The 21753-nt window shown below is 39.7% G+C and overlaps 2 protein-coding genes, 1 long non-coding RNA gene and 1 pseudogene across 3 annotated transcripts; 2 read left to right on the plus strand and 2 right to left on the minus strand.

The window, feature by feature from the left end:
• Positions 1–4607: 4607 nt before the first annotated feature.
• On the minus strand, positions 4608–6138 carry LOC111321145 (uncharacterized). The gene has a single exon (XM_022923942.2). The coding sequence runs from the start codon at positions 6114–6116 to the stop codon at positions 4767–4769; it is 1350 nt and encodes a 449-aa protein (XP_022779677.2). The 5' UTR covers positions 6117–6138; the 3' UTR covers positions 4608–4766.
• A 963-nt stretch (positions 6139–7101) lies between these two features.
• On the plus strand, positions 7102–11257 carry LOC111339685 (uncharacterized). Its single transcript, XM_088728692.1, has 2 exons — positions 7102–10080; positions 10743–11257. Exon 1 carries the CDS (start codon positions 7594–7596, stop codon positions 8932–8934), a length of 1341 nt encoding a protein of 446 aa, XP_088584818.1. The 5' UTR covers positions 7102–7593; the 3' UTR covers positions 8935–10080; positions 10743–11257.
• A 2533-nt stretch (positions 11258–13790) lies between these two features.
• On the minus strand, positions 13791–16541 carry LOC148726481 (uncharacterized). Its single transcript, XR_015990044.1, has 2 exons — positions 16190–16541; positions 13791–15701 (listed from the first exon to the last, which is right to left on the minus strand). It is a non-coding gene; the product is annotated as an uncharacterized LOC148726481 (long non-coding RNA).
• A 4837-nt stretch (positions 16542–21378) lies between these two features.
• Positions 21379–21753, plus strand: part of LOC111339687 (uncharacterized) — a 4924-nt pseudogene continuing 4549 nt past the window's right edge.

Raw genomic sequence — 21753 nt, forward strand, 5'->3', positions numbered from 1 at the left:
ATCTCCTCGACTTCGTCTCGGGGATTATTCTCCTCCCCTTTTTTAATGCTTGCCACATTACTTCTTTGCAATTGGTTTCGCCACTCATTTTGACATATTTAGTGCTCTTGTCTCTTGGTTTCTGGGGTTTGTTTCTTGTATTTTGTCCATTGCTTTCTTTGTAATTAGGTTTTTTGTTATCTTTTTATTAGCACCAGTTCATTAGTCGTTATCTGTAATTACGTAATCATTAGCACTTCGATCCTATTTAATGCTCTTTTTTTATTTCAAAAGTTGTAAATAACTGAAGAAGGTCTCTGACTGAAACGTTTTTTAATAAAATCTTTTATATTTTTGACGTCAGAGGTTGTCCATCCTCGCAAATTTTAAACTTTCTATATATATAGATATATATATAACTAACTGCAGACAGTACTGTTTCGGCCTTCTGGGCCTCATCAGTGCAGTGCTAATGCTAGGATGGGGGAGAACCGAGACGGTCACCCCAAACGACCCAACCTTTGTGGTATCGTCTAAGCCATGCCAGAGTGCTCAAACTAGAGTAAACCAGCGAGCATGCGCAATTGCAACGGCAATGACTCATCCTAGATAGAGTGCTCAATTTGGACATGAAAGCAAAGCTTTGTATGCCAAAGAGCTATATCTAACTGCAGACAGTACTGTTTCGGCCTTCTGGGCCTCATCAGTGCAGTGCTAATGCTAGGATGGGGGAGAACCGAGACGGTCACCCCAAACGACCCAACCTTTGTGGTATCGTCTAAGCCATGCCAGAGTGCTCAAACTAGAGTAAACCAGCGAGCATGCGCAATTGCAACGGCAATGACTCATCCTAGATAGAGTGCTCAATTTGGACATGAAAGCAAAGCTTTGTATGCCAAAGAGCTATATCTAACTGCAGACAGTACTTTTTTTTTTTAAAAATATAAAAGCCTGGAGACCAGGCAGTTTTATTTCGTCAATGATATCAATTCTAATTGATTAAAGTATTCGAATTAAATTATGAGTTACTTAGGTAATTACAGGTCTCAATTAACTAATGATATTTTCTCTTACAGGCGGCACGAACAGCGCACGGGCTATAACAGCCCGGAGTAAGCGCCCACCTGTAAGAGGTAACAAAGTTCTATTTAAAAGTTTTCTATTTACTATTTACAAAGAGATATTTCAGACCATGTGGGGCGCAAACAGCGCGCGGGCCTGTAGCCCGGAGTAAGCACCCCTCATGGGCGAGGTTTAACAAGTTTTATTATATACAAAGGTTCAGGGGGGAGCAAGAGAGGGAAAGAAGACAGGTTTACCAGCATCGGCCGAACAAAATGCGTTTTTAAAAGACCAAAAATTCCTTAAGGTATCAGTGTCGCTGCTAAGAATTCTGAGTTGGACATCTTTTTTAATTAAGTCGATAATCGCGTTGGAGCTCAAAAGAGAACCTTCGAAGGTAGCTTTATTTCTGGCAAGCCAACACCAATATATGATGGTTGCCTTGAGAAAGTTAGATAAGGATATACTGGTGGTAGATTGGTCTAGGGAAAAGGGGTAATAGATAGAGGTAGGGGAGATAGAGAAGGGGGAGTCGAGTAGAACACGAAAAAGGGGAGAGAAATAGTCCCAGACTTTCACAACTCTGGGACATCCCAAGAAACAGTGTTCAATAGTTTCTGTTTTACCGCAGATCGCGCATTTATCATTATTGATGTATCCCCAAGACTTTAGGAGATATCTTACGCGGATCATTCTATGGATCAATAGCCAAATTAGATCGTTCTTCTTGTTCTCAATTAGCTTTAGGCGAGACTTGCGCCACACCCAGGCCCAACGATTGATGGGGCGGTCCATAGCAGACGCCCAAAAACCGGAGCACCGGGGTGCAACGCAGACGGGGTCAAGCAACAAAAGATATAAATTCTTACTGGTGAGTAAATCAGGTAAGGCACCAGTTTTCTGATGCAAGGTACGGAAATTATCTAAACAAAGCCGGTAGTAATTGGAAGGAAGGAAGGAAGAGGGGCCAGAATTTGTGGGAAAAGAAAAACGGGGATCTAGAATAGTTAGCTTATGTCCTAAAAAATATCGAGCTAGGTAATGCCATTTGGATGTGCCAAAGTCATCTCTTAAACTGGAAAAAACAGAAAGGCGCAGGCTAGCGCACTTAGCTTTAAAATTAACGACGTTGAGGCCCCCAGAGGATGGGGGCGCACAACAGCGATCGCGACTTACATTTTCCATTTTTCCTTTCCAGATAAAAGGCCAAATGATCGACTTAAAGCTATCGTGCACCCAACGGGGTGGGGGGATGACTTTAGCAACGTGCCATAAACGGCTTGCGCCTAAAGTGTTTACAATTAAGGTTCTACCGATAAAAGACAGGTCTCTTTGTTTCCAAAGATTTAGAACCGAACTTAGTTTGTCTAATTTGGCCCGCCAATTGTCGTCGTCGACATTGACGAGGCCGTTTGAGAAGTAAACATCAAGCACTCTCATTTTAGTGACCCATTTGAGGCCATAGGGAGATTCAATTCTAGTTCGCCATTTTCCTAACCACATTGCTTCAGATTTGGACGTGTTCAGTTTAGCGCCAGATCCTTGTTCAAATTTTGATACGACTCGGAGAAGTGAAGAAAGAGATCTTTCGGATTTTAAGATGCAAGTAGCATCGTCAGCGTACTGGGATATTTTATATTGAAGGCCCCCTGCTCCGGGGAGCAGGAAACCTTCAATATCTTTACAATTACGGATTTGCGTTGATAATACTTCTGAAACTAGCACATAAAGGAGAGGAGATAATGGGCATCCTTGTCTCACCCCTCTTCTTAAGTGGACAGGGGGGGACAGGGAGCCATTAACAATGATTCTAGAGAAGGCTTTAGAATAAAATAGTTCGACCCACCCACAAAAGGAGGGGCCGAAACCAAATTTACGCAATACTCTCATCATGAATTCGTGGTCAACTCGGTCAAAAGCTTTTTCTTGATCTAAGGAAATGAGAATACCTGGTTCATTAGTTTTGTCAATCATGTCAAGGGCATCACGAAGTAAGGCCAAATTTGAGAAGATAGTGCGGCCGACCACGCCGCACGTTTGGTCTGAATGCACGATGGAGTTCATGACTTTTTTCAATCGTTCAGTGATGATTTTAGATGCTAACTTGTAGTCAGTGTTTAACAAGGAAATTGGGCGCCAATTTTTTGCGAGGCGTCGATCATCTTTTTTGTGGATGAGTCGTAGGAGGCCCTCGTACTGGCTATCCGCGAGGGAGCCAGCAAGAAAGGCCTCGTTCAAAACAGAAAGGAGAGATTCGCTCAAATCGTTCCAAAAACACTAGTAAAATTCTGTTGGGAGACCATCAGAACCGGGTGACTTGCCGGTCTGAAGGCCTTCCAATGCAGTAAGTAATTCTTTATTAGAAAAAGGGCCTTCACATAGATTGCGCTCATAATCAGTCAGTGAAAATTCGAGGTCGTCAATTATTTCAGTTTGAATTCGCATATCAAGAGGATCTTTGGTGAATAAATTCTTGTAGAAATTGGTTAAAATTCTTTCAAGATCATTTTGAGAATTTCTGAGAACACCGTTCTCGTCAAAAAAAGATTCAAAACTATTCATGTCAGCTCGTTTTTTCTCCAGACGGAAGAAATAGCGTGTTGGTTTCTCGCCTTCTTCGAACCATTGTGCTCGGGAGCGGACTTTAGCTCCTTCGGCTTCTTTCGAGATTAGAGAGGACAATTGGCTTTCCAAATCGCTAATTACACCTGGGTTATTTAAGCGATTAGAATGTAAAGCGTTTTTAGCATGGGTTAATTGCTTAGTAATTAGGATTCTTTTGGCATTTGCTATTCTCTGTTTACGGATACAGTATGAAATACTTGTTTTGCGGATTTCAATTTTTAGAGCATCCCACCATTCGCGAAGGGAGGCGAATTCGGGAATTTTAAGCTTAAAGTTATTAATCGATTTTGACATAATGTTTTTAAATTCTACATCTGAGAGTAAAGAGCTGTTGAACTTCCAAATTCCAGGACCGTGATTAGAAGGGTTAGTCGTTAGTTCAATTTTTACAAAGTCATGATCGGATAGGTCGTATACGCATGGAAGAATATTACATTTCGTTACTAGGGTTAAGCCTTTAGCGACGAGAAAGCGGTCAATTCTAGATGCCTGGGTATGGTCTTTGTTAGACCAGGTGAAAGTTACTTTGCGCGGGTTGTTTTTGCGCCAAATGTCTGTAAGTGAGAAGTCAGCACAAAGGGATCGGAGAAGTTTTTGATCAGACAATAGGATGGCGGAACAATTTAATTTATCTAGGACATTGTCTACACAATTAAAGTCTCCCCCGATCACTAGATCCCCTTGGGGGAGAAAGTAATTGTGCAGACAAGAGAAAAAACTTTTACGATCCGAAATAGCATTGGGAGAGTAAATGTTTACTAAATTTAGTTTAGAATTATAGTAGTCAATGAGTAAGCTCAATATTCTTCCTTCGGAATCGGTCAAAAAACGGATAATTTTGCCTGGGAAGTTTAGAGAAAAGAGGATGGCAACACCGGCAGACCTGCCAGTCCCGAAGGACCACAGACATTTGCCGCGCCAGAGGATTTCGAATTCCTCCGCTTGTTTTTTGCATGAGACATGTGTTTCTTGTAAAAGGATTATGTCACAGTTTGAATAATTTAATTCTTGAATAATTTTTCGACTTTTACTGGAGGACCCGAGTCCTCGCACATTTAGAGAAATTATTTTAAGCTTACTCATTGAATATAAATAAAAAATTAATGTCTGTACCGCCTTCTCCTAGGTTTAACTCTCTCCCATCCATCATCATCAGTTTCGGAGCCAGAGTAGTCACGGCGGGAAGATCTATCGCGGTCATCGCGGCCGCGATAATAATCTCGATCGTTTCTATCTCTCTCTCTTCTGTCGTCTCTCCGGTCATCTCTTCGTTCTTCTCGATCGTCCCTCCCTCGCTCGTCTCTTCGTTCTCTTGGTCGTTCTCTTCTACCTTCGTCGCGTTGTTGTTCTCGTTGTTTCTCTTGATCTTGTTGTTTCTGTTGTTCTTGCTGTTTCTGCTTTTCTAGTAATTTCTGTTGTTCTTCTTGTTGTCGCTGTTGTTCTCTCTGTTGTTGTAGTTTTTTCTGCCTTTCTTCTCTTTCCTTGGCGCGCTGGGCTCGCTCTTGTTTCTTTTCCTCTTCAGTTTTAGGTGGCGTTGGCTCACTATCGACGTTCGCGCTGAAGAGCAGGAAGGGGCATTGAGGCATGGAATGGTTGTCCGCTAAACAAACGGAACATCTTGGCGAGTCTTTACATTCTTGAGCTCGATGCCCAGGGCATTCACAATTAAAACAACGGACTGCAGAGCAGTCTTTGGCCATGTGGTCAGTAGCTCCACAATTCCGGCAAGCTTTTGGCTGATTTGGGTACCATATTTTAATAGGTTCACCAGCTATGTTGATGTTGGCAGGGATAGTTCGATGTAGCGCCATTCGAGCCGTTCTTACTCCATTCTCGATATGTTGTGCAATTTTGTCGCGCCGAAATGAAAGGACACGACCGTAGTGGCTGAGTCGGCCAATTACGGCAGTGTCGGGTAGTTCAGCGGGGGCTTCATGGATCTTGACGAGGACCAAACGATTTTCGCAGTCGCCCAAGAACACTTTGAGACCGGCAATCACGACAAAAGGTGTTTCAAGAGCGGCTTCTTTAGCTGCACGGCTCTTAAAAGTTACGATCCAAGATCTATTGGACGCCTTTCTCTGGATTCCGGTGATAGCGTCAATATCGATTTCTGCCGCGTCAAAAGCTTCGAGAATTATTTGCGATGTGACGATTGTATCAACGCTAAAATAGATAGAGCGATCCTTCGTGATTTTACTTTGACTAGGAGCATTCAAAAAAGGCACGGCCTTAAATTTCACACCCTTATTTTCCAGATTTTTCAGTACCTCAGGGATTTCGATTTCCACGTCTGCGGCCCAGGACTGTGAACCTTCTACCACGCTTGCGTCTACGACGTCTCCTGGATTCGCTGTCGAGTTATCGGTAGTAAACTGGCTGATATTTTCACTTTCCTGGCTGTCCATGTTGACCAATTGCTGCAAAAGCAAGAAAAATAAACTTTTCATAAGCCTTTTAACTCAAGAGGCCGAGAAGCTTATAACTGTTTCGGCCTTCTGGGCCTCATCAGTGCAGTGCTAATGCTAGGATGGGGGAGAACCGAGACGGTCACCCCAAACGACCCAACCTTTGTGGTATCGTCTAAGCCATGCCAGAGTGCTCAAACTAGAGTAAACCAGCGAGCATGCGCAATTGCAACGGCAATGACTCATCCTAGATAGAGTGCTCAATTTGGACATGAAAGCAAAGCTTTGTATGCCAAAGAGCTATATATATATATATTTAACAACTATTCACCAAAGTGGAGTTAGTCAGTGGACATTTACCGAGCCGCGAAGCGGCGAGGTAAATATCCACTGCTAACCACCGACACTGAGGTGAATAGTTGTTTTAGTATATACTAAAACAGTGAGATAATATACACCACTGTCGTTAATTTGAGTGATGTCTTAGCTTGTCACGGATGCGAACGGGGACGCCATTTTTTCCCGAGTTGCTCGGAGGTAAATAGCAAAGGATATTCGGAGTTTGACTAGCCAATCAGAGCGCGCCTTCAACGCTATCCATTGTTTTAGTATATACTAAATACATATATTTACTTCGCTTCTAGTGGATATTCCGGCGTTATGTAATTGTTAAATATCATATCTGTTATGATATTTTTCTTGGAGTTGAAAGGTTTGGCGCAGTTCATCATCAAAAAATAGAAATATCAAGATAATTACAATATAACTAGGAATGAAGTAATCTTTGTTGATTGCTATGATTCCTTTGTCGATATATGGATCCATGTTCTCTATGCTGTTCTCTAGACATTTCCTAAGATGCCGGCCAAGAGAATTAGTTGAACAATCAAGAGCCTCTTTCTATTTGCTGATCATTTTCTTTATTCCTATGACCTCAATACTTAATTTGGAAGTGATACTCGGTAAAGAGGAATTAAATGCCAGATTAAGTACAACCGCAAAAATCATTATCTTGTCCGTAGTCAGTTTTTTTCATTACCAGAGTGTGATTGCACTATAATCAAAGGTCCTTGAAGCTACCTCAGGGTATGATTTAGTTACTCAATAACGTACCTTTTGCCATCTCGTGACGTACCCGGGCCCTAACTTTAACGACCGTTCGGTTGATTTTTGACCTTAAAATATCCACCTGCATTAAACAATATTCATAAAGGAAGTACTTTGTAATCCCTTTTACGTCAAAGACGTCACGACCAAGCGCCGGAGGCTATTGTTCATTTGTAGTAGCTTTTTGTATCATGAAAATTGACCATCCGTTTTAATGGTCTATCCCTTCAATATCAACCTTTTTTAAGTGGAATACATTTCAGTCTAGTTTGATTTAACATAAAATTCACAATGATTAACCTGATTGGATAAAACAACGTTACATCATGTTGCATGTTATTTTAACGAGCTTGATAAACGTGGCAATTACGCGAAGAGGTCAACGAGACAGGAAGCCAGTGTTTACCGCTATATGATGATAACGTCCAAGAGAGCAACCGTAAAAAAACTTGGAGCTTTTCTCCTCCTCGCTCTAATCACAGCTTCTGCATTGCTAATGACGAGCAACGAAAACAAGCTTAGAGAACTCAATCTGTGCTTGGAGAACTCACTTGAAAAACATGTAGAGCGGACAACGGCGGAAACTGAAGAATTGGATAGCGGACGTTACATAACTGGTAGATTATTAAAAACAGCAGAAGTAACAGAAGCTGAAAGCAAAGAAACGAAAGACTCACTTGTTTATATTGAACAACAAATAAAACTTACAACACGGTCAGTAGAGGAAGCAACCAACAGAACGGAAAAAAGTTCAGAAACCACTGAAGCAACAGAAAAACCAGTGTCTCCTCCATTTGTATATCTCACACAGACTGAGAAATGTCTTCGATCAAAGTTTTCTCGCAATCTGGAATTACACAACCCTTCGAAATGCCGCTGTGATGTTATTGTGTTAAGTTATAGAGAAGAATGCCACCAAGTAAGACCGGCTCACTTCATCTACTTGTTTGACAACACAACCACTTGGGGATCTGGCCGAAACAAGCTTTTCTTCCACGCGACAAAGAGAAACATTTTAAATTACATCTATTACATTTTTCTTGACGACGACATTTCATTGAGGTTCAATGGCCAAGCCACTCCAGCCCTGAGAAAACTCAATCCAATCCAAGTTTTCCAAAACTGGCTTCTGGATTACGAGCCCGCTGTCGGCGTAGTCGATTATGAGACGCGTAAGGAGGGAAGACTTGTGCGTTTAAGGAAAGTAAATATTTGTGGAAGGCGTTATGCACTGAAAAAAACAGAAGCCAACCCAACAATATTTTTCGACCCTCTCTTTCACGCCATCCATGCCAAAGCGGTCACTCACATATATCCGCTAGATACACGCTATGAAAAGAAAAACTGGTGGCTCACTGATAAATATCTAGCTTCAGTTGTAGAGATGAAGTTTCGTGGACAAGCACTGCTGTATTTTCCACTCACAGTCGAAAATGGCCTCCACCGGCCTTATCCAGGATCTTTGGCTGGAACAAGAGTGGCTTGGCAAAAATTTATCAAACACATTCAAACGCAAGCACCTGATAAATACAAAAACCATCCTTTATTTGAGAATTTTAGAAAAAATCCAACTCTTTATGTGGACAGATCATGGACATATTGCATGGAAATAACTCGCCACCAGGAAATCGTTCCATTTGCGCACTTGACAAAAGGACTGCCAGTGGCAAAAGAACAGCCAGAAAAACATCTGCGTCCAGCGAAGAGTATACGTAACCGCGTACGTAGGAAAAGGTTCCCTTATCCACTGTAACTAAATTTAACATTGACTACTGGGTCAGTATATTCCTTACAATTTTCAACGTCTCCTGGCCATACCGCATATACAAATTCTTTCTCTTTGGCCATCGTAGGTTGATAAGAAATAGCAAGTAAAGTTTGCTAGTCTTGTTTTCCAACATGCATTTTACTGTCATGTTTGTAACTGCAGTTTGTGCGCTATTTCTTATCAAGCTACGATGGCCAAAGAGAAAGAATTTTTATGATACTGGGTCAATATATTTTATGATGTCATTTGTATGCCTGCATGCGTCATTTGTGATTTTTAATTTTAAGTTCACAAAGCCATGCTTCATCGAGAAGAATGCTGAAATCTACGACCATGATTTTTTCTGATTCTTACCGATCTGGCGTCGGGAAATCACAAAAGGAGTGTCGTTATCCCTGGCACTTAGTTTATATTTATGGCCAACTGAGCTATAACACTGAATTTCTTTGATTGGTCATGAACTGCTATTTTAGGAAATCTCACTGTAAAGAAATTTTGAACTTGGTTAAAGTAAAATAGATTTTAATTTTACGATCTAGTGTCAATACTGCAGTTTATTGAAGGCTGTGTCCGGCGAGTGTCGGGTGTAAAACAATAAAAACAGCAACAGGTAGGCCAAAGACAAAACAAATAAAGCAAAACAAAGCCATACTGCTTCACTCAGGACAACGCAATTAACAAAAAGAAGAGGTACTAAGTTAGGTAATATCATTTTATGGCAAGCAGTCCTGAGATAAATCTGAGCGCTCTGAATGGTTCTTATTTGGTCGGGATTTCGCCATACGGGCCGCGTTTCCAAGGAAACGGCCATGAGCTGAGTATGATGTGTACGAAAGCCGGCAAGTTTTAAAATAAATAGACAAGATTGGTCCTAGTGTCATTTAATAAAGATCTTACTAATGTAACTTGTTTGAGCCACATGCCAGGCCCCTGAGCCCACGGAATCGGCCGCGAAAATCGTCAGCGACTTTTTTCAAAATGGCGGCCTGATTTGAATTGCAAAAATTTAGCTAATTTATGACATAAATTTGAAAAGCGGAGATTTCTGGGAAGTTTGCAGGCCAGGCTGCTAATCACAAAGAAAGCAAAGCACATGGCGGCTTTCGAGGTTCAGGTTTTGCTGCAGTTCAGGTACGTTTTTCTCTATTTTAAGCCATTTTTCCATAGATCGTCGGGCCTAGTCTATTGACATTTCGTGCTCTTTTCTATAGAAATAAATTGCGATCTGGTTGTGGCATAGAAAATCAAAAACGGCAGAAACCTAGCTGGTAGCATGGAAATCCCAAAAATGCCTTAAAATTTCGTGTGAAACTTGGCTTTCTTCTTCTAAAAAATGTACCCACGTTTTGGCGGTCAAGGGTCCCACTGGGACAGCCATATAAAGTAGTCAATAGCCAACAAGGTCAATGTTATGCAGTTATCAATGTTTAACTCATTCTTTGTTTGATAAATGAAAAAAAAAAAAAAAAAAAAAAAAAAACAGGTTGAAAAGTAAGCTTAATCTTAATATATATATATATATATATATATATATATATATTTTTTTTTTTTTTTTTTAAAGATTTCATCATCTCAAATATATCAGCATATTTTATTTTGATTTGTTTTTCCCTGATGCTTAATCCCCACTCCTAATTTTCCAGGAAACTTAACCATTGCTACCATTTAAAAGAAGATCTTCAAAGTTGATTTTGAAAAGCATGTATGAAATCACAGTGAGACATGCTGTTCATTAATTTACTAGTTTCTACTGTTAAACATCTCACTCAAATTAGGTCTTCTTTTGATTTTAGGGTTATTGCCTTTCTAGTACTCTTTGTCGGTAAAGTCTACTGAGCTAGTCAAGTGTTGCAGAATTACATATTACCCATCGATTTTTGGTATTTTTTACTTCGCTTGAGAACAAGTACAAACTGTCACCAGCTGTAGCTGATGCTTAAGTTACATGCCCAGAAAGGAATGGAGCAAGAAAGCGATATCCAAAGCTTACTTTCCCATTGGACAGCATGCAAAAAACAACAAGGACTTGAGAGAAATGTATTCAAAATTTCAAGAAACTCAAAGAAGGTTAAACTGTGTAAAAAAGAAGGTGATTGGTAATCTTTTTCCTTTGATTGTGAATTTTGATTACATATCACCTGAACTACGTTATTAGGAAGATTTGAAACTTTGGTATTTGCCATCTAAACCATTTAAACCCTGCTGGCCACCAAGACATGTCTGATGTTTGCTGATGTTAGTATATATGGTATTTTTTATTGTTCTTGCCCAAACTTACTAATAAATCATCAAGTTAAAACAATGGAAATCAGAACCATGATGGTGGTTTGGATATGTCATCTTAAAATAACATAGGACTTTTAGTTTTGATTGAGAAGCTACATTTACATGTATATCAAACACTTGAATAAAGTATTTTATAGGAAAGACTCTCTTACAGTAAGCTCATGCATAGAGCTGCCTTGAAAAAGGATCAACATAAAACTACTGCTTCCAGAAGTTTTGTCTTAACTAGATAAAGATTAATTTGGTGCTTTTTTGTAAATACATGTATATAGGTAAAGAGGGCAGAAGACCATATTGAAGTCACTCAGGAAAGGTTAGTTAGTTTACTAAGAAAAAGGAAGCTAGAAGATAGTTAGCAGAGTTCAAAGGAACAAACTGCAAAAAAGAGGAAGAAGTTTAAAAGACAAAGGAGCAGTTCGAGGCTTCAGAAAGAAAACTCTGAACAGTTTGAAGTGCCCCAAGCAAAAAGGTCTGCTAGTAGAAGAAAGCAAGAGACTCTAGAAGCATGTGGTGAACTGCGTGGTGCAACTGATACTAATCAAAGTCCTGCCTTTGATGGCTTGTGGGTGACATTGATAAATGCCAGTTCACCAGTTAGGTTAGCTAGCTATATTTCACATTCTGCCAAGGTCAAAAAGAAGGTGTTACCTGTTGTAGTTAAAAAGGAGATAAATCAGTTTGAAGAAAGCAAAGATAACCTAAAGAGAAGTATTAAGGCATTATATAGTGGGGGATTACTTAGTAAGCAGAAATATAAATCCATCAGAACAAACTTGACTATGACAAATAGCAGTAGAGCAAAAGGAAAATGCAGTATCAAAATTATGCCTAGTGTTTCCTGGCCAAAGTTGGTGCCTTATGATAAGCTGATAAGCTACATTAAAAAAATCGACTTCAATGAAAACATTATTGACATGGCCCCTGAATTTTGCTTGGGTTTACTCAATGGCGAAGAAGCGAATGGAACCTATCGGGAACTAGAGGAATTTGGTTTAAAGCTTGCTGAAATGTTTATTGTGATTGATCAAGCTCTTGGGTCAAAATCATTCTTTAACCACTTGGGAAGTGACAAATATCACTTTAGGCTTGCCATAGGGGCAGATGGGGCCCCTTTTGGCAAAGATGATGAAGCAACAGCATGGTTAATTTCTTGTTTAAATGTGGCTAGCCACATTGCAAGTCCAAATCAAAATTTTCTCATTGCTGGTGCAAACTGTAGCGAAACTCATGTGTGCATGCAAAGGTTTGCTAGAAAATTAGTTAATGATATGAACAGCATCACAAGCAAAAGTTACAAAGTCATGGATTTTGATGTTAAGTTTTCATTTGAGCTTCTCCCCTCAGACATGAAGTGGCTAGCATTCATGGGGGGGAGAATTGCCTAATGCAGCATTTTACTTCTCCCCATTTGGGAATGTCAATGATGATACAAAATCTACTGTCAATGGGACCCTGGGTAAGGGTGGCAAAAACACTTGGCAGCCATGGTCTTATGACAAGCACCTCGAGATGGCTGCCAAAGTTTCAAATTTAAAGCAGCAATTGCAGGAAAAAAACTATGCTGTGTCCACAAAACGAAAAAAGGTGTTGGATTTTATTAGAGATCTGAAATCGAGGCAAGAGTTCGAGCCTCTCATTGGTCGCATGATTGATGTTGGTTATGCGGAACCTTTGCATAACGGCAACAACGGATGGCAATTCTGGCACAGTTTGGTTCTTGAGCTGGCTTTAGGAAAATCTCATATGCCTGGGGGTTGCAATGAGCTCGAAAAAATTGCCAGCTGATTCCCCTTTCATTTGTTATTTAAGTTGCCTTAGAAATAATTTGGGACTCACTCACCTTGTAAAAAAGATCAAAAAGTGGTTCACAGAGGGCAGGAAAAAATATTTTGACCCAAGATTTACAGGAAAAGAGACAAAGAAAATGTGCCACAAGTACATGCTCCTACCTGACAGTGTTAGTAGGGAAAGTGACCCACCAGAAACCAAACTTAGATAGCTACCTTGGTCAACTGTGGCCTACAGCTTAGAGATGCTGTTTCCTTGTTTTCTAGGGTTGAAATTAGAGAGAGTGAGGTAGCTAAGCTAAAGATTGCTTGCCAGAATTTCTTTAATGCTAACTCTTTGCTCCTTCGAGTTTCCCCCACTGTTTGGACTATTGGGTACGCAATTCCATATCACGGGCAGATTTTGTATGAAAAATATGGTTTGGGCTTGGGCCTTAACAGCATGCAAGGGAGAGAGGCAAAGCGTGTTAAGCTGAGTCAGTATGCAAGACATTCCACACACTCTACGCGTTGGAGACTAGTTCTTCGTCACGACTTATAGTCTGTGTGTGGATGTGTAAAGAAGATCCTCTTAATGTGTCTTTTGTAAAAAGTAAGGAACAATATATCTCACCTGAGATTAACTGCGAAGGGTTTTGTTACTGTGGGTTTGTTAAATGTGATGATGAGGAACTTTGCGGGTTCTGTTCCTCAGATCTCTACAGGGCAGTTAAGAATTCTGCAGAAACTGGGGTCTTGGCAAGGGAAATATGCAGTCTTGCAAGTGTGACAGCCTATTAAAACTTTTAATCATATATATACTATAATCTTTAATGAGGATGCCAGCGTCACAAAAGTGGTTTACAGGAGGGTCCTCTTAAGTTAAATACTAATACAAAGATAAATTACAAATAGAAACAAATAACTAAAGCTAAATCTAAGAACTAATTAAAAATACTAATCACAAAGTATTAACTAAGAGTAATACTAGCAAGGTAAATCATGGATTCGCTATGCCACCGACATTGACTTGGCTGCTTAAGATAAACTTGTTCTTTAAAGTATTAACAGTTTCACTCTTACTTTGTGAAGAAAACAAGGTTTAAATAATATAACAACATATTGTGATAGTTAATTTTACTAATCTGGTGCCTGCTGTTCAGTGTTGCCTAGCATTTAATTTGTAGAAATTTAACAAATTTCCCTCGTGCAATTTGTGGCACAATTATTGTTGCAACAATATTGTTTTAAACATTCAAAGGTTTCATCTGTTACAGGTAGTTCAGTTGAATAAAATTTGAGAATTTAACTGGGACTTGTATTTGTAGATTATTTCAACCCTCACTCCCAAGATCTGATCACAAATTCTCCCATGTAGCTGCTGTTTATATCACTGTACATTAGTTAAGAAATTTGGGGTTTTCAAGACAATGCCTTCTGGCTGATAAGTTTATCTTTTTCCATCACCTGCCTACTGGACAATGTATGGACATTGTAAGGAGAAGTTACATGCGAATCACTAAATCTTGAAGTTATGGCTCAATCAATTCCAATCACAATCATCCCCCACTCCCCAGGCATTCGTCAGGCATTTGTCTTGGTTTCAAAATGGCAGCAAACACCCTACAATGGGGCTTGAGGAAGGGGAAGTGACAAAATGCCCAACAAATGCCGGGGGGGGGGGGGGGGGGATTGTGCAGGCTTGGAATTGACCAAGCCATTAATTAAAGAGCTATTATCCTCTATAGTCCAACATCCATATAGACCGTTAATGGCCTTATTGCTTGGCTTGGAATTGATCAAGCCATTGGTTAAGGGTTATTATCCCCTACAGTCCACATAAAGACAATTGATGGCTTTATTTAATACTTACAAACTCTAGAGCCGAACAGGTTAAATGCATTCACAAGATAGTGTGCTTTGCTTTCAGTTAAATAAATGTTTGTTGAGGAATGCCATTCCTGTTGGAGTGACCATATCTTGCCTTAAAAGTAATTTTTTCCAAGGTCCAAGAGTAATGGAAATGAGCTGGGTGGTCTGCCCCAACAATGATTGTGCTGTACGAGCTATCCTTTTCCTTCCTAACGAGCACATCAGTTGTAGGTAGCGACGGTTTGTACTTGTTCGTAAGCGAAGTAAATAAATGGTGAAATTTGTCACCATGGGTGATCTGTAATTCTGCAACACACCGAGTATTCTTGACGACAGCTCCGCCATTTTCTTCGCATAACATACAACATTTTAAGCATTCGAACATTTCTTGAGGTAAATTCCAGGTGAAATACACTGTCCATGGACGAGAAGCACTTGTTTTCTTCTTCATTCTCCGTAAGATGATTTTGTGCCAGTGAACCACCGTACGGGACAACATTCTCGCTGGCTGGGAAAGGTGATATTTGAACGCTTTTTCTCCAGGAAAAATATGCCTTTTGATTACTGCCCTGGTCAGCTGCAACAATTCATCACTAGTTTCTACGGCCAAAGACCGATCATCAGCCGTATCGATGTAATTTTTCACGAGTTCGTGAACACTGACAATAGAGAGCTTAAGCACCAGACGTTCTTGACAACACGAACGGCAGAGAAGCCGCGTAAGACTGGATCGAGGCCTTCGTTCTTGGCGCGAAATAGGAAGCTTAAGCAGTCGACGTTTTCAGACACGGACTTCTACCCGTGTTAACATGTCTTTGCTGAAAGATGCTTGAGATATGACCTTAATGAGCATGGGAGTAAGTTTCTTTACCCCACTCTCTGAACAGAATGAATAATTCGTCTTTCATATTTATTAGGCGACTTGAAATTTACCACTTCATACTTGTGTAAACAATGCGAACAAGCGAGCGAGCATAAAGTTTTCAGTGCATGATCTGGATGCCTAGAGGACTATTTCTCTTTTTCTAAATTCGTTAATCACAGCGAGATTTGTTATTCTTATGTTTATGGTCGGTTGCTCAAAACCTAGCAGGTATGCATACGATATACAATGTGCAGTTACAAAATACAACCGATGCAGAAAGACAATCACCCATCTCATTTTGCACTTTGTTATTGTATCTAAATGTCGCTAAAGTGTCCTAATTCTAAATCATCGCTCAAAGTAATTTGTGATAAGCTTAAACCCGGTTTAAAAAATCTTAGTTCTGCATGTGATGATTCAAATGGACATGAAATCAAATGACTTAACTCACCCAGACTTGGCGAGAAGATTGTCTGCCATTGTCGAATCCCGTTTAATCTATCGATTACGCAAAAACCACTTTACGCGCTACGAAAACTTTTTTTTAATCACTTAATGAAAAGCAGAAGAGCTTTTTATGGTTTTGAGTCAATAATTTATCTCCTATAAACAAAATAACAGCATATTTTTGTGGCGTCCTACCTTCAACCTGAAAAGTGGGTTCTGTCCTCGTGTACCGGTTCACAAGAGCCAATACAAAAGACCAAACAATACACAATAGGTATGATGCACGATCCTCGCAGTAGATAGCGCTATTTAAGCAATAGCGAAATTCAGACCTGAAAAAAATCAGGCCTGTACGGGACTCGAACCACTGACCTCTGCGATACTAGGTCAGTGGTTCGAGTCCCGTACAGGCCTGATTTTTTTCAGGTCTGAATTTCGCTATTGCTTAAATAGCGCTATCTACTGCGAGGATCGTGCATCATACGTATCAAATACCGCAGTTCAATATATGATTTTCATATATTTATTCTATCTCAATACACAATAGCTAGCCGATAACTCCTAAACAAAGAAAGAACAATGGTAATTCCCTTGTGAACCGGTACACCAGGACAGAACCGAAAAGTGGCGTTCTGGCGTCTGCGACGTGACCACGCGAACGTCATGACATGCGCAGTATGTACATAGTTCCTCTAATGACTTCCGGTAGGCGTTCGTGACCTCAAGAACGTCTGGTGCTTAAGCTCTTAAATAAGCTGCGCCATTTTAAATTTGACGAGATACCGCTGATATCCACGCAGGCCCTTATTTCGCGTGATGGCCGATTTTGGCTAGTCAGGAGCCTGCCGAATACTGAGGGATATTTGCTCCCGGTCAGCGGTCAGTACCGTTACGAAATGGGGCGAATATTCCCCAGCAAGGCCCTCACGTTCGGTTGGTATTAAGTAATTCATAGACAAAATAGTTTCGATGACTTCTAAATATGTTGGGTTCGTCTTAGATTCCAGCATCATCCATAGATCAATCGGTCTTCTGGATGGTTTACGGCATAATTTATTGTTGCAGCGTCACTCTTACTCTTTATTTCTTCCGTAACACGTAAATTGGGGAAGTGAGGCTCACCTCGCTTCCCAAATCTCACGCTACACCGGGATTTGTTTACGCTTATTTCTATTGACTAGCGCCACGGTTTCCGTCTATAATCGATAATGATAGCTGGCTACTGTTAAGAATTTCCAAAGCTAACGTTTCGTTTCTTGCTTTAATTTTTGTTTTCACTAAAAACGTAGTGTATCATTATAGCTTGTATAGCGTTTACAAGATTAAAGCCACGAGGTGAGAAAATTAACAAGCTATGTACATTTATTTCTGTTTTTGTTTTAATTTGTTTTTTTTTTCTGTCTGGCCATACTCAAGAGCTCTGATATGTCTTAGAAATCTACTCTCTCTCAGGAAAAGGACCATAAAAAACCTACACTCTTTACTTTCATTAGAAATATATATATATAGAGAGAATATATAAATTCAGTAGTTAGTTTTAATCATAGAGTGGTTTTATAGTGGCAGTTGCCAAATACAGTCTGGTGTTCTAATATAACTGTTAGTAGCGTGAACAATATGTTAAAAGATGTTTATCATAAAAGGATACATTTTCAGTCTCTCTTAAAGCCCGATGTAACGACATTAAAAACGGCCATCCAGTAAAAACCTGGGCCAAGATTTTGAGGTGAGTTTCACTCGTAAATCGTTTTAATCCTTTTTCTTGACCTTTAGTTCTTAAGGCGAGTGTCAATACGTGTTGCAAATTTTTCAATATTTCTGGTAAAAGAGTAAGCGACCGGGATCGAGCGTTGGATATTTTGGCGGGAAAATGCAACGATCGACCGTCAACACAGTGCTGTGGCATGATTATTGCAAAACTGGCATTGCAGCCCACAAAAATTACGACACGTTAATAGTTTAATGGAATTTATAGAGAAATCATCCGATTGTTTTTGGATAAGAATTAGTGTGCAAAGTTTGTTGCTCATCCAGAGAAAAACATAGCTGTGAGAAGTACGAGGTTTCTTAGCATTTCGCTTAAAAGAAGAATTAAAATCTGCATTCTATTAACCGTATGTCGCCTAGCTTGAGAGCTTTTCTCATCCAGAAATAAAAAGAGGCATTAGGCCCATATAGCATTTCACTACCAGACACGAAAACTACTACACAAGTTCTCCTCGTACTGGTGATATGAATTGAAAGCTAGGAAAAGCACTAGCAACTACAAGATATCGACTCAAGCAGTTAAGTAAGTCATAAATTCTAAGCCCTTAGACGCACCCCGACATCAGTGTGCATATTCTCCATACTGTTCTGTATACATTTCCTTAGGTGCTGACAAGGAGAATTCGTTTAATAATCAAGAGCGTCCTCAGTTGGTGATCATTTCCTTCATTTGCGTACTTGAACCTCAATGTGTGATTCAGGGGTGATAGATATCGTGCAAGGAGAAATTACATGCCAGTCACTCTGAGTTGACTGTTCAAAGTAAAATGCTTTATATCGATAAGAAAGTAGAATAAGGGGTCAGTCCTGAAAGGTTGAGAGAAAGCTTTGTAATGTGCGGGGACCCTCGCTAAAGAGATAAGGCATTTGATTTGCATGCAGGACCCTCTGGAAATTGTCAACTATCGTAGTAGGGTAGTAGGATAAGCAAAGGACGAAGAGAACCGAAAAAACCAAATGGTTTTGATTATCCGCTCACCTTTTTCGTTCTTTCAATGTTGATACCAAGCCTCTGACCACTGTAATTCACTGTACCAAGGAATCACAACAGTTATATACCGCAAATCCTCTAATAAGTCCCTCGGGGATCTTATTTTTTTCAGGTACTTTGAGTAGGGTGGCTTGTTAGAGGGGGGGGGGGGCTTAAATAGAGGGGGGTGGATTATTAGAGGGGGGGGGCTTAATAAAGAGGGGTAGCTTATGAGAGGGGAGGGCTTGAGAGAGGATTTACGGTATCATGATTATAATTAGCTGAATTTTCACCCTGGTAGCAAAAATGGCCGTGGACGACTTAGAGACAGATAAACTATGCTCGAAAACTTGAATTGAGCACTATTCTTTATAGTATCCCCCTCAAAAATATGTCGTTATAAATGTCCAAAATTGTGCTCACTCTTTTTTTCATCGCTGTGTAATAGATGTAATTTAAAATGTCTCTCTTTGCCGCTTGGAAGAAAAGCTTGTTTCGGCCAGATCTCCAAGTGGTTGTGTTTCATAGATCAAGCTCGTTAAAAAACTTGCAACACGAAATAACTTTGTTCTATCAAATCAGATGTGGGATGTAAATTGTGAATTATGTGTTAAATCAAATAAGACTGAGATGTTCTCCATATAAAAAAGTTGATTTTTGAATGGCATATCATTAAAACAGAAGGTCAAATCTAATGATACAGACATCTACTTTTGCACACAAATGAACAATAGCCTTCGGCACTTGGTCGTAAACTTAGTCCACAAAGTACTTCTTTTGTTAAATACTTTGGAAGACTGAAATATACTGTGATGTGAATCGTTTGATTAAACAAACAAGCAGATCCAGGGGGAGGATCCAGGGGGTTCGGACCCCCCCTATTAGACCTGACGCTTACAACTTTGAGACAGGATCCTATATCACTTTTAACTGGCTGATTTTTTAATGAATCCAAGTAAACGGTAAGCGGCCAAGGAATTATAACGTGCAACGGCGACTGGTGGGAGGGGGTGTGGGGGGGGGGGGGTGGGGGAGAAGTAATTGCCTCAAAAGAGTTCCACAGTCCTTTCTGAACCAAAGTTTGGACCCCCCAATCAAAAATTCCTGGATCCGCCTCTATGAAATACATTTGTGCTAAGGTCACAAACTACTGCAACCGTTCCTTTCAGGACAGCATGCAGAACACAATTCCCCAGGGAAGGTCCTTAGGGTAAATGAGGTTTGTGAAGCAATTTGAAAGGATTTTATATAGAAACTTCTTTGGCCGTCCATTTATCTGACTTTTGAATAAACATTTTCTTAAAACATCATCTCGTTTACTTTTAGTGCTACTAACGCTAACGCTTTTAGTGATAAAAGTAAACTGGTCATTGAAGCTAAGCCGTAGGTGACGCGAAGGAGATGGCAAATAGTACATAATTAAATGATTATAAAATAATATATGGGGTATCCCCAAGGACCTTTGATTTAGACTACATGCACACTCTGGTAATGAACAAAACTACAGACAAAATAATTACATTTGAGGTTGTACTACACCTTTCTACAGGGTGACTGGCATCTAATTCCAAATTTCCAAATCAAGTATCGAGGTCGTAAGTGTAACGGTAATGATCACCAATTCGAGACAGTCTCTTGATTATTTAACGAATTCTCTTCGCCAGTGTCGTTCGAAATGAATAGAGAACAGTATGGAGAAGATGGATCCATGGAACGACAAATGAATCATAACAACCAACGAAGATTATTTCATTCTTAGTTATGTTATCATTATCTTAATGTTGCTAAATTTCGATAATGAACTGTTGTGACAGACCTTCAACTCCATGAAATGATAAAAATATAATTTCAATTTACCTTATCGTTAATTTAACAATTATTTAACGATTATCCACCGGAAGCGAAGTGAATACATACGTCTTATTGGACGTTTTGTAATGTGGTATCATTGAGTATTTTACGAATCATGCCGTATTTCAATGAGCTCATAGGGCAACTCAAAATATAATAACAATTAAAAATACTCAGCGATGCGACACACCAAAATGTCTCATAAGTTATTTATTATCCGACACGCCAAATTGTTTTTTCAGTGCGGGCGAATTTCGCGGATATTTATTTACTGGGAGTGCGTGACAGAAGTATGCGAAGCGGAACGAATTGGCGCGTTGTCTTGTTGATGTTTCTATTAATATTTTCTTCAATATATGATGAAATTTCATTGCCGTCAAATTGCTTTTCTTTCTTCGATTTATCTAATAAACTTGGATCAATATTCGCCAACCATTCCAACTCTTAATAATAATAATAATAATAATAATAATAATAATAATATCTATAGCGCCTATCCAATGATAGATCTAGGTGCTTAACAAAGTGAGAGGAAATATAAAATTAAAGTTAATCAAGTAAATAAGCTTAAAATTGAAGTAAAAACATATAAAGTCTATTTCCTAATGGCTAACGTAGAAGTTCTCAAAGAGGTAGGTTTTAAGTTTATGCTTAAAAAGATTTAAGTTCTCGTATGAGAGTATGTTGTTGTGTAATTTGTTCCAGAGTTCAGGAGCTGAAACGGAGAATGCTCTAGAACCATAGGTCTTAAGGTTAAAATTAACAGGATTCAGATCGAGCGTAGAGGATGAACGAAGCGATCTAGAAGGTGAGTAGCGAGTGATAAGGTGTTGAATATAGATTGGAGCTTGCTGATGCAGTGCTTTAAAGGTAAGTAGTAGAATCTGTAATTTAATTCGTTCAGAGACAGGTAGCCAGTGAAGATCGAGGAGGATGGAAGTGATGTGATCACACTTCCAAGACCGTGTAATCAGTCTGGC

This window comes from Stylophora pistillata, chromosome 7, assembly GCF_964205215.1.
Source record: "Stylophora pistillata chromosome 7, jaStyPist1.2, whole genome shotgun sequence".
NCBI classification, from domain to species: Eukaryota; Metazoa; Cnidaria; class Anthozoa; order Scleractinia; family Pocilloporidae; genus Stylophora; species Stylophora pistillata.